This window comes from Bombina bombina, chromosome 2, assembly GCF_027579735.1.
Source record: "Bombina bombina isolate aBomBom1 chromosome 2, aBomBom1.pri, whole genome shotgun sequence".
NCBI classification, from domain to species: domain Eukaryota; kingdom Metazoa; phylum Chordata; class Amphibia; order Anura; family Bombinatoridae; genus Bombina; species Bombina bombina.
Window position 1 is genome coordinate 356,224,524 of NC_069500.1, and position 23,893 is coordinate 356,248,416.

At 40.4% G+C, this 23,893-nt stretch overlaps 1 protein-coding gene across 1 annotated transcript in view; it reads right to left on the minus strand.

Moving 5' to 3' along the window:
• The window catches only part of RHOF (ras homolog family member F, filopodia associated), a 96,821-nt gene that overhangs the window by 35,247 nt on the left and 37,681 nt on the right, over positions 1-23,893 (minus strand). Inside the window, exon 3 of the mRNA XM_053701750.1 lies at positions 3,082-3,191. Coding sequence (XP_053557725.1) covers positions 3,082-3,191 — 110 coding nt within the window. The remainder of the gene's footprint in view (positions 1-3,081; positions 3,192-23,893) is intronic.

Below are 23,893 nucleotides of genomic sequence, written 5' to 3' on the forward strand. Positions count from 1 at the left end.
CTGTTGTCACAAAGTTAGAAGCACCAAATTACCTAAAATGTCATTGTATCCTGCAGCATTAAGATGACCCTTCACTAAAACTATGGGGCTTAGCCTAAACCCTGAAGAAAAAAACAAAACAAAAAAAACATTCCAGACTATTATCCCTCCTCCATAAAACCTTACAGTAGGCATTCTGCAGGCATTCCCCACACTTTTATTCTTTAGTCACACTGCCACATAGTGAACCATGAATCGCCACTCCAGACAACACGTATCCACTGCTCCAGAGTCCAGCAGTGGTTTACACCACTTCAGCTGTCACATGGCATTGCGCATGCTAATGTGAGGATTATGTACAGCTGCTGGCCATGAAAAACACATTTCATGAAGCTCTCAAAGCAGTTATTGTGCTATTGTTGCTTTCAGAGGCACTTTGGAACTCTGTAGTGAGTGATACAACGAAAGATAGGTGATTTTTACGTGTTAAGAGCTTCTGACGCTTCTACTTCAGAGTGTAGCATTTGCAATTGACCAGGGAAGATCTAGTAGGGCAGAGATTTCACAAACTGACTTGTAGCAAAGGTGGCATCCCCTGACAGTGCCAAAGTTAAAGTCATTGAGGTCTTTAGTACGACCCATTTTACCAACAATGTTTGTCTATGGAGATTCTTTTGGCTATATGCTGGACTTTACGCATCAGGTTAGCAATTAGTAAGGTTGTCCACATAGTGTAAAATTACTTATTTGTTCAATATTTAAACAAGTGTAAACTTTTAATGTCTATAAAAGCAATGAGCACCGCCATGTTGTAACCTAGGTTTCCCTCTCCGCCTATTCCAATAAGGGACAATTATAACCAATGACTATGTGGAATACAGCAATGTTAAATCTGAAGACTGCACTTCAACTAATAGGAATCGGAAAGCCCACAATTTTCAGAATTAAAAAAAGGACTACACCGTCTACACCAATACTACACTTAACGCTTTGGATTCCTCGTCTCCTGATTATTCCTGACTACATGCTTTCATGTATAGCGCATTCTTTCATAACAGGCAAAATCATGTATGTGGTGGTGAGTTTACCGGATCGAAATGGCCTCCTAGCTATTGCATTATTATGTCCTAAGGGGTTGGGGTTGCAAATCGGCTATGTGTTGTGCACATTGTGTGAAAATTGCATCACTCTGCCTTTTTTTTTTTTTATTATAATTTTTATTGAGGTTTTTTGTCAAAATAAACATTTGGTAATTGCCAATATACAATATAAAAGAAAACAGAAGAGTATTACAAAGTAAGCTGCGAATATATGACAAATAGGTAAACCAAATGATTGAAAAACAATTACTTTCTCATATTACACAGTAAGCACCATGGTATCTGAAGACCTACTACATGAACCAAGCGGTAATCACTCTGCCTTTTAATATCCAGAACTCAAAGACTCATTTTTACAGTGGAATACAAAGAGAGTAAACTTCTGTAACACATTCCAGGTAATAACGATTTGGATGTTGGATTTACCGCGTGTGTTATATAAAATAATTAATGTCAGTTATTTTTTTTATTTCCCTCCTTATTTCATGTGATCCAAACCGTCGTTTTACAAGTTAGCTGCTAATGAAGGTTCTCACTGCAACTAATGAATTCAATGTATTTATGTTAGCGGATGATTTACGTAAAATAATGAGTGAAGTAGATGTTGAATTTTATTGATAAATAACTTCTGCATGTCTAATTTTGAGGATATAAAATTTGATAAAATTGACATACGTATAATAAATACTTGTAATAAATAACGAATAACAAAAATCCTCTTTGTAAACACTTAGTTTGTATATGCAGAATCGCTGTATAAAATATTAACTCCTTGATGCTGTGTGTATAATACTTGAGAAGCAAACGAACTGCAGGAAATTGAAGCCGGAATAACTGGTGCAAAACGAATAATGTTCCCCTGCTATTCCTGTATTGTATGCCACAAGATTAATACTGCGAGCATGCGCTAGCAATAACCCACAATGTTATGGGGAAGAAGGAACCAGAAGGAGGAGTTTGGGGCCGTATTTATTTTCAAAACGGCACAGAAAACAGAACAAACAAAAAATCATCCTATGTGGACCTCACAATGCGAAATGTTACACAAACATTATCAGGAGGCAATTTTTTAGAAACCGTAAGCACTTAATAGTAGACTGTCCCTTTCAATTACAGGAAAAAGAGGAGAAAATAAAAAAAGAATGTACTGCAAAGGTGTTTTTTTTTTCTTTATATTTAAAACACAATCTCAAATTCTTTAATAGCCCTTTAAAAGGAAGGAAATAAGCTAATTTTTCCCTAATTTACATTCTTTCAAAATGCTGAGGATTTCTTTAAAGGGTTATGAAACCCAAATGTTTATTTCATGAATCAGATGGTGCATACCATTTTTACCATTTTTCAAATTTATTTGTATTATCAAATTTGCTTCATTCTCTTGGTACCCTTTGTTGAAAAAGCAGCAATGTACTACTGGGAGTTAACTCCCAGTAGTGCATTGCTTCTTCTAAACCTACATAGGTATGCTTTTCAACAAAGGAAACCAAGAGAAGGAAGCAAATTAGATAACAGAAGTAAATTGGAAAGTTATATCTGAATTATAAAAAGTTTAGTTTTGGTTGTTACTGTCCCTTTAAGTTACATTGTGTGCCACTTCATTTTGTAGCCGCTTACTGATGATTTCCCTGGTAGATTATTAAATCCACAAATTTCCAGCATATCTGCAATGAACTTTGGGAAGAGTTAGAACTTTAATACATTTAAAAAGGTTATTGAACTTTGGGATTTCTTTCTTATCAACATCTATAAATAGATGTCATGTGAGCACTAACTAGTCATAAAAACAGTACCAATAGCCAAGAGAAAAAATAAAATAACTAATGCATATAATAAACAGTTTTTATTTACATAATTTTGCTTTGCAGTAGATTTCTGGGCTCTTTAAAATTTCTCCTATATAAATATTGTTATAAAATTAAAACTCTTCCAAATACAAGATATGACTAACTGTTCCTTTGATTGTTCCACACAAAGTGTTAAAAACATGACATTGAAATCTTACCTTTATTAATACATTATCAAAGCTGGTTGGGTTTGTAACATCAAAGCATATTAAAACCAAATTTACATCTTGATAGGAAAGAGGGCGCAACCTGTCGTAATCTTCTTGCCCTGCAAAGGAGAAATGAAATTAAAAGGTAACAGATTAGTCTACAAGCTCATCCAAGATTCAGATTTTTTCCCACAATACTTTGCTTGAGTATGGTTAGCTCCATAATATACCTATTAACAAATGGTTAGCTCCATAATACCTATAATTAACAAATGGTTAGCTCCATAATACCTATAAATTAACAAATGGTTAGCTCCATAATACCTATAAATTAACAAATGGTTAGCTCCATAATATACCTGTTTGCACAACCAACATTGTTAGATGAATATACTTTATAACATTTAAACCTCTAAATTTCTGCCTGTTTCAAAAGGTCTAATTGACAGCCTCTTATCACATGCTTTTTTATTTGCTTTTCACAACAGGAGACTGTTAGTTCATGTGGGCCATATAGATAACAATGTGTTCACGCCCGGGAAGTTATTTAAGAGGTAGCACAACACAATAGTAAAAGCAACTCAATAGATAATAAATACAAAGTCATGTGATCAGGGGGCTGGAAGAAGGTTCCTAGATACAAGGTAATCACAGAGGTAAAAATTATATTAATATAACTGTGTTGGTTATGCAAAACTGGGGAAAGGGTAATAAAAGGGATTATCTTTCAAAACAATAAAAATTATATGGTAGACTGTCCCTTTAAAAGGAAAATGAACCCCCCCCCCCCTGATTAAGACAGAGTGTGCAATTGTAAACAACTTTATAATTTTCTTCTATAATCAAAATTTTCTTTGTTCTCTTGTAGAAAAGCAGGGACAAAAGCTCAGGAGCATGCACGTATATGGAGCACTTTATGGCAACAGAAAATATCATGGGAATGACAGAAGAAAATTGATAATAGAAGTGAATTGGAAACTTAAAAGGGACACTGAACCCAAATTTTTTCTTGTGGGATTCAGATAGAGCATGCAATTTTAAGCAACTTTCTAATTTACTCCTATTATAAAATGTTCTTCATTCTCTTGGAATCTTTATTTGAAATACAAGAATGTAAGTTTAGATGCCGGCCCATTTTTGGCAAACAACCTGGGTTGTTCTTGCTGATTGGTTGATAAATTCATCCACCAATAAAAAAAGTGCTGTCCATTGTTCTGAACCAAAAAAAAAACAGAATTTATGCTTACCTGATAAATTACTTTCTCCAACGGTGTGTCCGGTCCACGGTGTCATCCATTACTTGTGGGATATTCTCCTCCCCCACAGGGAAAGGCAAGGAGAGCACACAGCAAGAGCTGTCCATATAGTCCCTCCCAGGCTCCGCCCCCCAGTCATTCGACCGACGGTTAGGAGAAAAAAAGGAGAAACTATAGTGTGCCGTGGTGACTGTAGTGTATAGAGAAAGAAATTCTTCAAACCTGATTAAAAAACCAGGGCGGGCCGTGGACCGGACACACCGTTGGAGAAAGTAATTTATCAGGTAAGCATAAATTCTGTTTTCTCCAACATTGGTGTGTCCGGTCCACGGTGTCATCCATTACTTGTGGGAACCAATACCAAAGCTTTAGGACACGGATGAAGGGAGGGAGCAAATCAGGTTACCTAAACAGAAGGCACCACGGCTTGCAAAACCTTTCTCCCAAAAATAGCCTCCGAAGAAGCAAAAGTATCAAATTTGTAGAATTTGGACAAAGTGTGCAGAGAAGACCAGGTCGCTGCCTTACATATCTGATCAACAGAAGCCTCGTTCTTGAAGGCCCATGTGGAAGCCACAGCCCTAGTAGAGTGAGCTGTGATTCGTTCAGGAGGCTGCCGTCCGGCAGTCTCGTAAGCCAATCGTATGATGCTTTTCAGCCAAAAGGAAGGAGAGGTAGCAGTAGCTTTTTTGACCTCTCCTCTTGCCAGAATAAACTACAAACAGAGAAGACGTTTGTCTGAAATCCTTTGTTGCTTCTAAATAGAACTTTAAAGTATGGACTACATCTAAATTGTGTAACAAGCGTTCCTTCTTTGAAACTGGATTCGGACACAAAGAAGGCACAACTATTTCCTGGTTAATATTCTTGTTGGAAACAACCTTTGGAAGGAAACCAGGTTTAGTACGCAAAACAACCTTATCTGAATGGAACACCAGATAGGGCGGATTACACTGCAGAGCAGATAATTCAGAAACTCTTCTAGCAGAAGAATAGCAACCAAAAACAGAACTTTCCAAGATAACAACTTGATATCTATGGAATGTAAGGGTTCAAACGGAACCCCTTGAAGAACTGAAAGAACCAAATTTAGACTACAGGGAGGAGTCAAGGGTCTGTAAACAGGCTTGATCCTAACCAAAGCCTGAACAAAAGCTTGAACATCTGGCACAGCTGCCAGTCGTTTGTGTAACAAGACAGATAAAGCAGAAATCTGTCCTTTTAGAGAACTCGCTGATAATCCCTTATCCAAACCTTCTTGGAGAAAGGAAAGGATCCTAGGAATTTTAATCTTACTCCATGAGAATCCCTTGGATTCACACCAACAGATATATCTTTTCCATATTTTATGGTAATCTTTCTAGTCACAGGTTTTCTGGCTTGTACCAGAGTATCTATCACAGAATCCGAAAACCCACACTTAGACAAAATCAAGCGTTCAATTTCCAAGCAGTCAGCTGGAGAGAAACTAGATTTGGATGTTCGAATGGACCTTGTACTAGAAGATCCTGTCTCAAAGGTAGCTTCCATGGTGGAGCCGATGACATATTCACCAGGTCTGCATACCAAGTCCTGCGTGGCCACGCAGGAGCTATCAAAATCACTGAGGCCTTCTCCTGTTTGATCCTGGCTACCAGCCTGGGAATGAGAGGGAACGGAGGAAACGCATAAGCTAGGTTGAAGGTCCAAGGCGCCACTAATGCATCCACTAGAGTCTCCTTGGGATCCCTGGATCTGGACCCGTAGCAAGGAACCTTGAAGTTCTGAGGAGACGCCATCAGATCCATGTCTGGAATGCCCCATAATTGGGTCAATTGGGCAAATACCTCCGGGTGGAGTTCCCACTCCCTCGGATGGAAGGTCTGACGACTCAGATAATCCACCTCCCAGTTTTCCACTCCTGGGATGTGGATCGCAGATAGGTGGCAGGAGTGATCCTCTGCCCATTTGATGATTTTGGTCACCTCTCTCATCACCAGGGAACTCCTCATTCCCTGGGACAGGTGATCCTGAGTCAGCCACCAACGGAGTGAGTCTCTGGTCTTCTGATCTACTTGAATCACTGGAGACAAGTCTGTATAGTCCCCATTCCACTGTTTGAGCATGCACAGTTGTAATGGTCTTAGATGAATTCGCGCAAAAGGAACTATGTCCATTGCTGCAACCATCAACCCTACTACTTCCATGCACTGAGCTATGGAAGGCCGTAGAACAGAGTGAAGAACTTGACAAGCGTTTAGAAGCTTTGACTCTCTGACATCTGTCAGGAAAATCTTCATTTCTAAAGAATCTATTATTGTTCCCAAGAAAGGGACTCTTGTTGATGGAGACGGGGAACTTTTTTCTATGTTCACCTACCACCCGTGAGATCTGAGAAAGGCTAGAACAATGTCTGTGTGAGCCTTTGTCTTTGAAAGAGACGACGCTTGAATTAGGATGTCATCCAAGTAAGGTGCCACTGCAATGCCCCTGGGTCTTAGAACCGCTAGAAGGGACCCGAGCACCTTTGTGAAAATCCTTGGAGCAGTGGCTAGTCCGAATGGGAGAGCCACAATAGGTAATGTTTGTCCAGAAAGGCGAACCTTAGGAACTGATGATGATCTTTGTGGATAGGAATATGCAGATACGCATCCTTTAGATCCACGGTAGTCATAAATTGACCCTCCTGGATTGTAGGTAAAATCATTCGAATAGTTTCCATTTTGAACGATGGCACTCTGAGAAATTTGTTTAGAATTTTTAAATCCAGAATTGGTCTGAAAGTTCCCTCTTTTTTTGGGAACTACAAACAGATTTGAGTAAAACCCCTGACCTTGTTCCACAGTTGGAACTGGGAGTATCACTCCCATCTTTAACAGGTCTTCTACACAATGTAAGAATGCCTGTCTCTACTTGGTTTGAAGATAAGTGAGACATGTGGAACCTTCCCCTTGGGGGTAGTTCCTTGAATTCTAGAAGATAACCCTGAGAGACTATTTCTAGTGCCCAGGGATCCTGAACATCTCTTGCCCAAGCCTGAGCAAAGAGAGAGAGTCTGTCCCCTACTAGATCCGGTTCTGGATCGGGGGCTACCTCTTCATGCTGTCTTGGTAGCAGCAGCAGGTTTCTTGGCCTGTTTACCCTTGTTCCAGCCTTGCATTGATTTCCAAGCTGGTTTAGTCTGGGAAGCGTTACCCTCTTGTCTAGAGGCTGCAGAGTTGGAAGCCGGTCCGTTCCTGAAATTGCGAAAGGAACGAAAATTGGACTTATTCTTAGCCTTGAAAGGTTTATCTTGTGGGAGGGCATGGCCCTTTCCCCCAGTGATGACTGAAATAACAGAATTTATGTTTACCTGATAAATTTCTTTCTCCAACGGTGTGTCCGGTCCACGGCGTCATCCTTACTTGTGGGATATTCTCTTCCCCAACAGGAAATGGCAAAGAGCCCAGCAAAGCTGGTCACATGATCCCTCCTAGGCTCCGCCTACCCCAGTCATTCGACCGACGTTAAGGAGGAATATTTGCATAGGAGAAACCATATGGTACCGTGGTGACTGTAGTTAAAGAAAATAAATTATCAGACCTGATTAAAAAACCAGGGCGGGCCGTGGACCGGACACACCGTTGGAGAAAGAAATTTATCAGGTAAACATAAATTCTGTTTTCTCCAACATAGGTGTGTCCGGTCCACGGCGTCATCCTTACTTGTGGGAACCAATACCAAAGCTTTAGGACACGGATGAAGGGAGGGAGCAAATCAGGTCACCTAAATGGAAGGCACCACGGCTTGCAAAACCTTTCTCCCAAAAATAGCCTCAGAAGAAGCAAAAGTATCAAACTTGTAAAATTTGGTAAAAGTGTGCAGTGAAGACCAAGTCGCTGCCCTACATATCTGATCAACAGAAGCCTCGTTCTTGAAGGCCCATGTGGAAGCCACAGCCCTAGTGGAATGAGCTGTGATTCTTTCGGGAGGCTGCCGTCCGGCAGTCTCGTAAGCCAATCTGATGATGCTTTTAATCCAAAAAGAGAGAGAGGTAGAAATTGCTTTTTGACCTCTCCTTTTACCTGAATAAACAACAAACAAGGAAGATGTTTGTCTAAAATCCTTTGTAGCATCTAAATAGAATTTTAGAGCGCGAACAACATCCAAATTGTGCAACAAACGTTCCTTCTTTGAAACTGGTTTTGGACACAGAGAAGGTACGATAATCTCCTGGTTAATGTTTTTGTTAGAAACAACTTTTGGAAGAAAACCAGGTTTAGTACGTAAAACCACCTTATCTGCATGGAACACCAGATAAGGAGGAGAACACTGCAGAGCAGATAATTCTGAGACTCTTCTAGCAGAAGAAATTGCAACTAAAAACAAAACTTTCCAAGATAATAACTTAATATCAACGGAATGTAAGGGTTCAAACGGAACCCCCTGAAGAACTGAAAGAACTAAATTGAGACTCCAAGGAGGAGTCAAAGGTTTGTAAACAGGCTTGATTCTAACCAGAGCCTGAACAAAGGCTTGAACATCTGGCACAACTGCCAGCTTTTTGTGAAGTAATACCGACAAGGCAGAAATCTGTCCCTTCAGGGAACTTGCAGATAATCCTTTTTCCAATCCTTCTTGAAGGAAGGATAGAATCCTAGGAATCTTAACCTTGTCCCAAGGGAATCCTTTAGATTCACACCAACAGATATATTTTTTCCAAATTTTGTGGTAAATCTTTCTAGTTACAGGCTTTCTGGCCTGAACAAGAGTATCGATAACAGAATCTGAGAATCCTCGCTTCGATAAAATCAAGCGTTCAATCTCCAAGCAGTCAGCTGGAGTGAGACCAGATTCGGATGTTCGAACGGACCCTGAACAAGAAGGTCTCGTCTCAAAGGTAGCTTCCAAGGTGGAGCCGATGACATATTCACCAGATCTGCAAACCAAGTCCTGCGTGGCCACGCAGGAGCTATCAAGATCACCGACGCCCTCTCCTGATTGATCCTGGCTACCAGCCTGGGGATGAGAGGAAATGGCGGGAACACATAAGCTAGTTTGAAGGTCCAAGGTGCTACTAGTGCATCCACTAGAGCCGCCTTGGGATCCCTGGATCTGGCCCCGTAGCAAGGAACTTTGAAGTTCTGACGAGAGGCCATCAGATCCATGTCTGGAATGCCCCACAGGTGAGTGACTTGGGCAAAGATTTCCGGATGGAGTTCCCACTCCCCCGGATGCAATGTCTGACGACTCAGAAAATCCGCTTCCCAATTTTCCACTCCTGGGATGTGGATAGCAGACAGGTGGCAGGAGTGAGACTCCGCCCATAGAATGATTTTGGTCACTTCTTCCATCGCTAGGGAACTCCTCGTTCCCCCCTGATGGTTGATGTACGCAACAGTTGTCATGTTGTCTGATTGAAACCGTATGAACTTGGTCCTCGCTAGCCGAGGCCAGGCCTTGAGAGCATTGAATATCGCTCTCAGTTCCAGAATATTTATCGGTAGAAGAGATTCTTCCCGAGACCAAAGACCCTGAGCTTTCAGGGATCCCCAGACCGCGCCCCAGCCCATCAGACTGGCGTCGGTCGTGACAATGACCCACTCTGGTCTGCGGAACGTCATCCCTTGTGACAGATTGTCCAGGGACAGCCACCAACGGAGTGAGTCTCTGGTCCTCTGATTTACTTGTATCTTCGGAGACAAGTCTGTATAGTCCCCATTCCACTGACTGAGCATGCACAGTTGTAATGGTCTTAGATGAATGCGCGCAAAAGGAACTATGTCCATTGCCGCTACCATCAACCCGATCACTTCCATGCACTGAGCTATGGAAGGAAGAGGAACGGAATGAAGTATCCGACAAGAGTCTAGAAGTTTTGTTTTTCTGGCCTCTGTTAGAAAGATCCTCATTTCTAAGGAGTCTATAATTGTTCCCAAGAAGGGAACCCTTGTTGACGGGGATAGAGAACTCTTTTCCACGTTCACTTTCCAGCCGTGAGATCTGAGAAAGGCCAGGACGATGTCCGTGTGAGCCTTTGCTTGAGGAAGGGACGACGCTTGAATCAGAATGTCGTCCAGGTAAGGTACTACTGCAATGCCCCTTGGTCTTAGCACCGCTAGAAGGGACCCTAGTACCTTTGTGAAAATCCTTGGAGCAGTGGCTAATCCGAAAGGAAGCGCCACGAACTGGTAATGTTTGTCCAGGAATGCGAACCTTAGGAACCGATGATGTTCCTTGTGGATAGGAATATGTAGATACGCATCCTTTAAATCCACCGTGGTCATAAATTGACCTTCCTGGATGGAAGGAAGAATAGTTCGAATGGTTTCCATCTTGAATGATGGAACCTTGAGAAACTTGTTTAAGATCTTGAGATCTAAGATTGGTCTGAACGTTCCCTCTTTTTTGGGAACTATGAACAGATTGGAGTAGAACCCCATCCCTTGTTCTCTTAGTGGAACAGGATGAATCACTCCCATTTTTAACAGGTCTTCTACACAATGTAAGAACGCCTGTCTTTTTATGTGGTCTGAAGACAACTGAGACCTGTGGAACCTCCCCCTTGGGGGAAGTCCCTTGAATTCCAGAAGATAACCCTGGGAGACTATTTCTAGCGCCCAAGGATCCAGAACATCTCTTGCCCAAGCCTGAGCGAAGAGAGAGAGTCTGCCCCCCACCAGATCCGGTCCCGGATCGGGGGCCAATATTTCATGCTGTCTTGGTAGCAGTGGCAGGTTTCTTGGCCTGCTTTCCCTTGTTCCAGCCTTGCGTTGGTCTCCAAGCTGGCTTGGCTTGAGAAGTATTACCCTCTTGCTTAGAGGACGTAGCACTTTGGGCTGGTCCGTTTTTACGAAAGGGACGAAAATTAGGTCTATTTTTCGCCTTGAAAGGCCGATCCTGAGGAAGGGCGTGGCCCTTACCCCCAGTGATATCAGAGATAATCTCTTTCAAGTCAGGGCCAAACAGCGTTTTCCCCTTGAAAGGAATGTTTAGTAGCTTGTTCTTGGAAGACGCATCAGCCGACCAAGATTTCAACCAAAGCGCTCTGCGCGCCACAATAGCAAACCCAGAATTCTTAGCCGCTAACCTAGCCAATTGCAAAGTGGCGTCTAGGGTGAAAGAATTAGCCAATTTGAGAGCATTGATTCTGTCCATAATCTCCTCATAAGGAGGAGAATCACTATCGAGCGCCTTTATCAGCTCATCAAACCAGAAACATGCGGCTGTAGTGACAGGGACAATGCATGAAATTGGTTGTAGAAGGTAACCCTGCTGAACAAACATCTTTTTAAGCAAACCTTCTAATTTTTTATCCATAGGATCTTTGAAAGCACAACTATCCTCTATGGGTATAGTGGTGCGTTTGTTTAAAGTAGAAACCGCTCCCTCGACCTTGGGGACTGTCTGCCATAAGTCCTTTCTGGGGTCGACCATAGGAAACAATTTTTTAAATATGGGGGGAGGGACGAAAGGAATACCGGGCCTTTCCCATTCTTTATTAACAATGTCCGCCACCCGCTTGGGTATAGGAAAAGCTTCTGGGAGCCCCGGCACCTCTAGGAACTTGTCCATTTTACATAGTTTCTCTGGGATGACCAACTTTTCACAATCATCCAGAGTGGATAATACCTCCTTAAGCAGAATGCGGAGATGTTCCAACTTAAATTTAAATGCAATTACATCAGGTTCAGCCTGTTGAGAAATGTTCCCTGAATCAGTAATTTCTCCCTCAGACAAAACCTCCCTGGCCCCCTCAGATTGGGTTAGGGGCCCTTCAGAGATATTAATATCAGCGTCGTCATGCTCTTCAGTAACTAAAACAGAGCAGCCACGCTTACGCTGACAAGGGTTCATTTTGGCTAAAATGCTTTTGACAGAATTATCCATTACAGCCGTTAATTGTTGCATAGTAAGGAGTATTGGCGCGCTAGATGTACTAGGGGCCTCCTGAGTGGGCAAGACTCGTGTAGACGAAGGAGGGAATGATGCAGTACCATGCTTACTCCCCTCACTTGAGGAATCATCTTGGGCATCATTGTCATTATCACATAAATCACATTTATTTAAATGAGCAGGAATTCTGGCTTCCCCACATTCAGAACACAGTCTATCTGGTAGTTCAGACATGTTAAACAGGCATAAAATTGATAATAAAGTACAAAAAACGTTTTAAAATAAAACCGTTACTGTCACTTTAAATTTTAAACTGAACACACTTTATTACTGCAATTGCGAAAAAACATGAAGGAATTGTACAAAATTCACCAAATTTTCACCACAGTGTCTTAAAGCCTTAAAAGTATTGCACACCAAATTTGGAAGCTTTAACCCTTAAAATAACGGAACCGGAGCCGTTTAAACACTTTAACCCCTTTACAGTCCCTGGTATCTGCTTTGCTGAGACCCAACCAAACCCAAAGGGGAATACGATACCAAATGACGCCTTCAGAAAGTCTTTACTAAGTATCAGAGCTCCTCTCACATGCGACTGCATGCCATGCCTCTCAAAAACAAGTGCGCCACACCGGCGCGAAAATGAGGCTCTGCTTATGCTTTGGGAAAGCCCCTGAGAAATAAGGTGTCTAATACAGTGCCTGCCGATATTATAATATGAATATACCCAGATAAAATGATTCCTCAAGGCTAAATATGTGTTAAAAATGAATCGATTTAGCCCAGAAAAGTCTACAGTCTTAATAAGCCCTTGTGAAGCCCTTATTTACCATCGTAATAAACATGGCTTACCGGATCCCATAGGGAAAAATGACAGCTTCCAGCATTACGTCGTCTTGTTAGAATGTGTCATACCTCAAGCAGCAAGAGACTGCACACTGTTCCCCCAACTGAAGTTAATTGCTCTCAACAGTCCTGTGTGGAACAGCCATGGATTTTAGTTACGGTGCTAAAATCATTTTCCTCATACAAACAGAAATCTTCATCTCTTTTCTGTTTCTGAGTAAATAGTACATACCAGCACTATTTTAAAATAACAAACTCTTGATTGAATAATAAAAACTACAGTTAAACACTAAAAAACTCTAAGCCATCTCCGTGGAGATGTTGCCTGTACAACGGCAAAGAGAATGACTGGGGTAGGCGGAGCCTAGGAGGGATCATGTGACCAGCTTTGCTGGGCTCTTTGCCATTTCCTGTTGGGGAAGAGAATATCCCACAAGTAAGGATGACGCCGTGGACCGGACACACCTATGTTGGAGAAAATCTCTTTCAATTCTGGCCCAAAAAGGGTCTTACCTTTGAAAGGGGTATTAAGCAATTTTGTCTTGGAAGATACATCCGCCAAGACTTTAGCCAGAGCGCTCTGCGCGCCACAATTGTAAACCCTGAATTTTTTGCCGCTAACCTCGCTAACTGCAAAGCGGCGTCTAAAATAAAGGAATTAGCTAACTTAAGTGCGTAAATTCTGTCCATGACTTCCTCATACGGAGTCTCCCTACTGAGCGACTTTTCCAGTTCCTCGAACCAGAACCACGCCTCTGTAGTGACAGGAATAATGCACGAAATAGGTTGAAGGAGGTAACCTTGCTGTACAAAAATCTTTTTAAGCAAACCCTCCAATTTTTTATCCATAGGATCTTTGAAAGCACAATTATCCTCAATAGGAATGGTCGTGCGCTTGGCTAGAGTAGAAAACTCCTCCTCGACCTTAGGGACTGTTTGCCATGTGTCCTTCCTGGGGTCGACCATAGGGAACAATTTCTTAAATATAGGAGGAGGGACAAAAAGGTATGCCTGGCTTCTCCCACTCCTTATTCACTATGTCCGCCACCCGTTTAGGTATCGGAAAAGCATCAGGGTGCACCGGGACCTCAAGGGACTGTCCATCTTGCACAATTTTTCTGGGTTGACCAGATTGTCACAATCATCCAGAGTAGATAGCACCTCCTTAAGTAATGCGCGGAGATGCTCTAATTTAAATTTAAATGTCACAACATCAGGTTCTGCCTGCTGAGAAATTCTTCCTGTATCAGAAATTTCCCCATCTGACAAACCCTCCCTCACTGCCACTTCAGATTGGTGTGAGGGTATGACAGAAAAATTATCATCAGCACCCTCCTGCTCTACAGTGTTTAAAACAGAGCAATCGCGCTTTCTCTGAAATGCTGGCATTTTGGATAAAATATTAGCTATGGAGTTATCCATTACTGCCGTCAATTACTGCATAGTAACAAGCATTGGCGCGCTAGAAGTACTAGGGGTCGCCTGCGCGGGCATAACTGGTATAGACACAGAAGGAGATGATGTAGAACTATGTCTACTTCCTTCATCTGAGGAATCATCCTGGGCAACTTTACAATTTGTGACCGTTCTGTCCTTACTTTGTTTGGACGCAATGGCACAATTATCACACTATATTTGAAGGGGGAACCACATTGGCTACCATACATACAGAACATGATCTATCTGAAGGTACAGACATGTTAAACAGGCTTAAACTGGTTAATAAAGCACAAAAACCGTTTTAAAACAAAACCGTTACTGTCTCTTTAAATGTTAAACAGGGCACACTTTATTACTGAATATGTGAAAAACTATGAAGGAATTATCCAATCTTTACCAAATTTTCACCACAGTGTCTTAATACATTCAAAGTATTGCACCCCAATTTTCAAGCCGTTAACCCTTAAAATGTGGAAACCGGAGCCGTTTTTAATTTTAACCCCCTTACAGTCCCAGCCACAGCCTTTGCTGCAACTTCACCAATCCCAGGGGGGTATATGATACCAAATGAAGCCTTCTAGGAACGTTTTTAGTGGATTCCAGACCCTCACACATGCAGCTGCATGTACTGAACTCAAAATTAACTGCACAGTAATGGCGCGAAAATGAGGCTCTGCCTACTACAGAGAAAGGCCCTTCCTGACTGGGAAGGTGTCTTAACAAGTGCCTGGTGCTAAAAACGTTCCCCAATGTTATAAAAGTGTGAAATACAACTTCAAACTGCATATAATAGTTAAATAAAGCAATCGATTTAGCCCCTAAAAGTGTCTACCAGTTTATAGCCCATAATAAGCCCTTTATTCTGTTTGAGACTAAGAAAATGGCTTACCGATCCCGATGAGGGGAAAATGACAGCCTTCCAGCATTACACAGTCTTGTTAGAAATATGGCTAGTCATACCTTGAGCAGAAAAGTCTGCAAACTGTTCCCCCCAACTGAAGTTCTCTCATCTCAACAGTCCTATGTGGAAACAGCAAACGATTTTAGTAACTGCTGCTAAAATCATAATCCTCTCACAAACAGAAATCTTCATCTCTTTCTGTTTCAGAGTAAATAGTACATACCAGCACTATTTTAAAATAACAAACTCTTGATAGAATAAAAAACTACAACTAAACACCACAAACTCCTCACCATCCCCGAGGAGATGCTACTTGTTCAGAGCGGCAAGGAGAATGACTGGGGGGGCGGAGCCTGGGAGGGACTATATGGACAGCTCTTGCTGTGTGCTCTCCTTGCCTTTCCCTGTGGGGGAGGAGAATATCCCACAAGTAATGGATGACACCGTGGACCGGACACACCAATGTTGGAGAAAAAGCTTAGATGCCTTCTTTTTCAAATAAAGATAGCAAGGGAATGAAGAAAAATTGATAATAGGAGTCAATTAGAAAGTTGCTTAAAATTGCATGCTCTATCTGAATCACAAAAGAAAAAAATTGGGTTCAGTGTCCCTTTAACATTGTATGTTCTGTCTAAATAACAAAATATTTTTTTGGGTTTCATATCCCTTTAAAAGGACTACTCAATGCAGTAGACAGTACATAATAAAAAGACAATCCAATAACTTCCTCTCAATTTTAAAAAAGCACAAGATTTTTTTCTGAATTTTTTTTCTACCATTTTCCGGCCCCCTGTATCATGTGACAGACATCAGCCAATCACAGACTAGTATCTGCATACCCTGTGAGCTTGTGCACATGCTCAGTAGGATCTTGTTCCACTTAAAGTGTGAATATAAAAAGACTGTGCAAAATTTGATAATGAAAATAAATTGGAAAGCATCTTAAAATTACATGCTGTGGGGGCGTGTCCGGGCAAAGACCCAAGATGGTCGCTAAACTGAAAGCTCTGTAGAACCAATTTGCAATCCGTCTTGTAATTTGGTCACTCAATAGCCATCCAGTGTCTAATTATATGTTATAACATTCAGAGTATTGTGCCGTACTGGACTTTCTAATTTTTGATCAGATCAGGACTTCTCAGACCGGATCGTTGAGGTCTTTAGGCGGCTCTTGGGGAGAGAGATCTCAGCATCCCCCCCGGGAAACCGGGTAAGCAGAGTAAATTGAGCATCTCTGCAATATAGCTTTATTTACATTTTGCAACAATGGAAGACTCTTATATTTTCATACAAGCCCTCTTTAAAGAATGGGAGAGAAATGTGCTGGGCCGTTTGGATCGCTTGCAGTCCCTAATGGACCACGTGGTGGAAAGGAGGAACTCCATTGAACCTGAGGCAGTGCAGCCAGTGAGATTTACAGCCCAGCAGCAGGATAAGGATATCTGTGTGTCGAGGTACCCACTGACACTGAGGAGTAATGAGGCGTGCGGACTGGTTGACCTATGCGAAGAATACATCCACAATCCTATACCCCTGGCGCGGAAGGCAGCGGACGGTCCTTCCGGGCTGTTTATGGGGCCTAATAGTCCACAGGAGATGGATACCTACGGGAGATCTGAGTTACAGATTGTCTCAAAGCACGGTGCCATGGGCTTCCTGGACACATCTTGGGAGTTCGGGACAATGGTTATACCTATTGAAAGACCTACAGGTTTACTAAGGTGGAGAGTGACCCTGGAGGCTCAAGTGGGACTTACCAGGCAGTGTCTCAGCAGAGAGGGTGATTTTCGGTCCGGCCCGGCTCAACACAGACAGATCCAGCTTAAGGTCTTGAGAGGGTTGTTATACCCAGCTGTGTTTTTCTTCCTATACGGCCTGGGACTCACAAGACTACTGAAAGCCAGTATCGGTTAAAGGAGAAGATCTATCCCCTTAGCTGCTGAGCGCAAGCACATGATTATTCCTACGAACATAGTGGACATGCAGTACTTGCATTTAATAGATAGTAATGTGTGAACACAAGAGCCGCATTTACATATATACTTGTTTCGTTATACATTCTCCTTGCACTTGGTATGTCCAGAAATGTGTAGTAAACTGAATGATTTTGACGCTATCTACTTGGAGAGGGATAATGGTGTAAGGTACAAATATGAGGTAGTACTTTACTACTATAACATTATTTTCCCACAATGTGTCTTATAACGCTGTGTTACTATATATGTGGCTTCATAACGGATGCTTGCTGAGTGGGGAGGGGTGGCCTGATGGGTGACATGAAATGTGATGTTTTAGAATTTTGCATGCACTACCATGTTTCACTATGCCCCAGAACTGATTTCATACCCCATTACATGCAGTGATAGCAGTCTCTGCCAACAAGATGTCTCCTTATGTTTATTATACTGAGAATAGTGGGCCTGGTGGGCTATGGCCCAGTGTATTCCCTATTATAAGCACATATGTCTTTGGAGGTGTGGGGCCCCTGTTTCCACCAGACTTACTACCCAGAAGCTGGCCCCTGTTATATATAATGGCTTGAATTGACCATATGCTCTCTCTCCAGCTTTCCTTATCTACGCTGCACTTGTGCTTAGTTTTGCAAATGACTCTAGGTATTGTAGGCTGTTTTGCATACCAGGTTGTGTCATTGTGATGATATGTGTGTGTGTGTGTGTGTGTGTGTGTGTGTGTGTGTGTGTGTGTGCGCGCGCGCAAGTGTATGTATGCATGTGTTGTAAATAATGTTCAGCATTTCTAGTATACTAAACTCGGTGGTTATGATATATGTGTGTGTGCAAGTGTATGTATGCATGTGTTGTAAATAATGTTCAGCATTTCTAGTATACTAAACTCGGTGGTTATGATATATGTGTGTGTGCAAGTGTATGTATGCATGTGTTGTAAATAATGTTCAGCATTTCTAGTATACTAAACTCGGTGGTTATGATATATGTGTGTGTGTGTGTGTGTGCGCAAGTGTATGTATGCATGTGTTGTAAATAATGTTCAGCATTTCTAGTATACTAAACTCGGTGGTTATGATATATGTGTGTGTGTGCGCAAGTGTATGTATGCATGTGTTGTAAATAATGTTCAGCATTTCTAGTATACTAAACTCGGTGGTTATGATATATGTGTGTGTGTGTGTGTGCGCAAGTGTATGTATGCATGTGTTGTAAATAATGTTCAGCATTTCTAGTATACTAAACTCGGTGGTTATGATATATGTGTGTGTGCGCAAGTGTATGTATGCATGTGTTGTAAATACTGTTCAGCATTTCTAGTATACTAAACTCGGTGGTTCATATTGTACAGTACTCCATAGAAAATTTTGCTGACATGATGCTAGGATAAGTGCTAAGTATATAATATGTGGTGTTTAATGGTAGTAGGGGCTGGTTAAAATATCCGTCACAACATGCCATTTCATACCCCACAGGTCTTCATATCACAAGGCGCACCTTTAAGATTATAATATTTGAATGTCCTCTATATAGTACAAGAGTGTATATTACTATTTTGGGAGGGATCTTAGAGGACCTGTGCAGCTGTGAGCTGTTTCATATACCTCCAATGTAGTTAGTTGCATAATATTTAATACGTTCAGATGCATAGTACAATTTATAAGTGCCCAAAAGTGGCCTATAGACCATTTCTGTATAAGATCAGCACATATGTTTATATAGAATGCTGTTAATATGTTGGGCCCTAGAGGGTCCCTACTCCCTATTGCCATAACCCCCTATAGTTACCTCATAGTGATTTTAGACAACCGTGGCCTGAGAGTGGCGGCTAACTTTTACATGAGGTATATTTCACATACACTTTGATATATTTTGAAGGGGTTTTGTGTTATGTTATGATATGATATATTGTATAAAAGCTGTACTATTAATTCTTCTGTTTAACTGTTTCTTGTTCTGATGTGAATAGTAGGGATGCATAAAGGCCTACCCCTGTTTTTTCTTGGAACCTTTGCATGTAAGTTAGGCCGTAAGATAATTATTAGTTAATTTATTTTGCCCTTTAGAAAATACACTTATGTAAAATGAGGTAATATCCATGACTTGAAAATGTACCTTAGGGTTAGGATGTGCTTAGTTTCTGCAGATGTGAAGACATGCCTGTTTAATTCACCATGTAAACCCTAATGTATGTCAAATGGGCATGTTGCCGTGATGTTTCTTTGTGAAAATGTATTTTTGTTTGCCATACTACCTCAATAAAAATTTAAAAAAAAAAAAAAAAATTACATGCTGTATGTAAATAGAATTTTTTTATTTCGACTTGAATGTTCCTTTAAGAACCAGAAGCAGCTGGGGCTCCCAGGACTTGCCAAGTCTTTGCTTAAAGGGACACTGAACCCAAATATTTTATTTCATGATTCAGATAGAACATGACATTTTAAGCAACTTTCTAATTTACTCCTTTTATCAAAGTTTCTTCATTCTCTTGGTATCTTTATTTGAAATGCAAGAAAGTAAGTTTAGATGCCGGCCAATTTTTGGTGAACAACCTGGGTTGTTCTTGCTGATTGGATAAATTCATCCACCAATAAAAAAGTGCTGTCCAGAGGTCTGAACTCCCCAAAAAAAAGCTTAGATGCCTTCTTTTTCAAATAAAGATAGCAAGAGAACGAATACAAATTGATAATAGGAGTAAATTAGAAATATGCTTAAAATTGCATGCTCCATCAGAATAATGAAAAAAGAAAAAAATTGGGTTCAGTGTCCCTTTAAAGGGATACAATGGTCAAAAACTGAAATGTACAAATTCACAAATGCTTCTAGCAAAAACCATTACTGCTTCAGCAGTAGTTACTGGTTCTGTAAAGAGAAAGAAGCCTTTCAAGGTAAACAAGGTAATAATTCTACAGAAATGTGTTACATTCATTTAAAAAATGTAATAGGTTTATACTGTAAAATGTCCAGTAATAAAAAGTGTGTTTCTCTTCTAAAGGCTGCTTTAGTCACACAGCTATTGAGGAAAATCCCTGTCTGAATAACTAATTCAAAGATGATTCACATATTAGATACTGTTGAAATAGTTTAACCCTTTCACAGCTGACAGCCAAAAGTTCATTCAGTTGAAGGGCTTGGATTTAAAACTTGTGTTAAAAGGAACAGTCTACACAAAAATTGTAATTGTTTAAAAAAAGATAGCTAATGCCTTTACCACCCATTCCCCAGGAATACAGGAGACTGATAGTTAATGTGGGCCATATAGATAACAATGTGTTCATGCCCGGGAAGTTATTTAAGAGTTAGCACAACACACAGTACTAAATGCAACTCAATATATTTTAAATAGTCACAGTCATGTGATCAGGGGACTGTCAGAAGATGCTTAGAGGTAATCACAGAGGTAAAAAGTATATTAATATAAACTATGTTGGTTGGATAATAAGTAATAAAGGGATTATCTATCTTTAAAAACAATAAAAATTCTATTGTAGACTGTCCCTTTAAGGGTCAGTCAATACTCCTAAACTGCTTTCCCTGGGGCACATATACACACACAGCATGGACGAGGGGGCATGATATCATACAAAGCTTTCTGCCTTAGAGGAAGCTCACTCCTCACTACTATACAATGCATGCTGGGAATTATAGTCTAGAATTGCAGAATCATAATACTGAAAGGGAAATAGTGAACTAAGAATTCTAAAATGCTATAACTCAAAGAATACTGTGTTTCTTCCCAAGCATTCCTCTAAAAATGGACATTAAATTGTATTTTTTTCCTGCAATTTGTACATTCTAGAATTGCCCCCCCCCCCATAGACACCCATGGTTAGAGTAGCAAAAGGGTTAAAACACTACAGACTCTGCCCACATCTTTGAATGCCTTGGAATTATTACTGGAGGTGCCTTCAGCTCCTTCCCATTCTTACCTGAATGTTATGGAGGAATTTTAAGCACTGCTTATACTAATAACGCATCAGAATACTCATGGGGTAGTGAGGTGTGACATGCAGGGGGAGGTAAGACCTTTCATCAGCAGGCACTGGAGTTCAGCCAGTCAATATCCAAACAAGGGAAAAAGCATGTAAATATAGGGAAGGATAATTCAACAAATAGAAATTCTAAGGATAGAACTCTGATGTTTAAATGGAATTCAGTTAAACCTCAGATTTAAGAGTGTTTTTTTACTGAAAAGCAGCACAGTAGCTACACTGCATGAACAGTATAATGGAACATTAAAGAAAACGTTTTAAAATGTTAACACTGAGCAAGGTAAACCACATAAGCCAGAATATATATATTTTTATATTTATTTATTATGTCTAATATTTATTGTGTTTTATATGTATATAAATTTTCTTATTAAAAATTATTATTGATTGGAAGACCTTGACTGCTTTTTAGCGCTACTCCTGTGTGTTCCATAATCCACTATTATCCCCTAGATACCAAAAAGGTACTCTTGATTCCAAAATCACTATCACCATAACCAGCAGCACTAGTATACAATACAGGGTTAACTAAACTTAAACTATTTAATACTTTACCAGACACCATATACTCAGTAAGTTGTAATACAACTTCATGTGAATTCAAGCTAATTGAAAAGAAGGTATTCATATAAATGCCATGATCACAAAGATTTGACAAAAACATAAAAACATATTTGTATCAGTGTTAAATAATGTATGTTTGAATAATAAGTATCAATTTACTACATTGTAATAAATTATCAAATAAAATCAGTCTGTGAAGTAGCAGATTTTAAAAGCTCCTATTTAGTTCGTATTAAAATAAAACAAATGCTAGCACCTATCAGGAGCAGCCTAAAAACTTGTTCTTCTAGTCCTGGGAAAGATTAAAGCACCTACCAGAAAGAGCAAGTTTCCCTTTGGACCAAATAGGAAATTACCAGTAATTTTTTTTTTTTTTTTTAAATATAGACAACAGTACAAGAAGGCAGACTAACTAGATCAGTGATAGCCAGGCTGTACAACCTGCTATTAAACTAAAACAAATCTAACAAAGGGAAGCTGGTCAGTCCCGAGAATTTGCCACCCTATAAATAGACTGCAGAATAACCAGAAGCCCCGCCTCATTCCTTGCATCACTGAATCAGTGCAGTATTGTTTATTGCAATGCTATTACATGCAATTACTTATAATAACCTTATCCTCCACCACATGACTTAAAGGAACATATACCCCCCCCCCCCCCTGTTAGACAGAAGGGTGTGTACCCTTTTTAGCTTCATGTCTTTTTAAAACCCCAGGTGAATGCTATAACAGTGATCACCTGCAACAGCAATAAGATTAGGCTCTAACAAAGCAACCAACTCCCTCATTTGACAGAGAGGCACCAGGGAGAGTTTATACTAAAGGGGACTGGAGCTATTAAAGATCCTCTTTATGTAAAGAAGACCACAGTACCTGCTCCTGCCACTACAAGTACTAGATATTTGCTAATGTACAAAGGTTAGAATGTACTTGAAAGGCTAAATTTACTATTGATAAAAAGTCTTATGTAATCCTTGTACCGCTGCACAATTACTCCAATAAACTGCAATTACTCCAGTTTCTTTTCATTTAGCTAGGGAAAAAGCCTAATGATTACAAATACACATCATAGAAATCAAGAGAATGCGTGAAGCAAGTCTATTGGTGGGTAAACTGCCCTAATGGGTTTTACCATTTCTTATATAGTTTAGACCAGATTTCAGATTATTGTTCCAAGCCTGCTCAAGGAATTCACACTCCTAAGTTTTAATAATTTTTTATCTTTTAGTTTGTGAACATTCCTGAAGTAGATAGTATAGATACACCCATTTCTAGACTTTGTTGGGATAGGAGTATTAATATGAAGTATGGATCCTCTCCAACGACCACAAGTATAATCAGTTGGAGAAGACAAAAATGTGAATAGTCTAGTGGTACTATTTGCAGACAAGTTGTTCCTTACACATGAGAAAGGCACTTGAATTAATATAAATTTGTTATTGTATGAGCTGTGCTTCACATACCTAGGGATGACACATCCAGCATATTGTCTGATGTGATATGGAGCCTCAGCAAAATCAACTAGAGTGATAAAGGCTCCAATTCACTACAAAACAACAAATTAACTGATAAAGGTTTTTCAAATAAATAAGATCATTAAAATAGGAAATGAGATTAAAGTAAAAAAAGGAAATTTATTCTTACCGGATAAATTTGTTTCTTTTAAGATACAATGAGTCCACGGATTTCATCCTTACTTGTGGGATATCGCCTCCTGGTCAGCAGGAGGAGGCAAAGAGCACCACAGCAGAGCTGTATATATAGCTCCTCCCTTCCCTCCCACTCCAGTCATTCGACCGAAGTTAGGAAGAGAAAGGAAAAGCCAAGGTGCAGAGGTGACTGAAATTTAAAAATAAAGACCTGTCTCATAAAAAACAGGGTGGGCCGCGGACTCATCGTATCTTAAAAGAAACAAATTTATCAGGTAAGAATAAATTTCCTTTTCTTTTAAAAGATACAATGAGTCCACGGATTTCATCCTTACTTGTGGGATACAATACC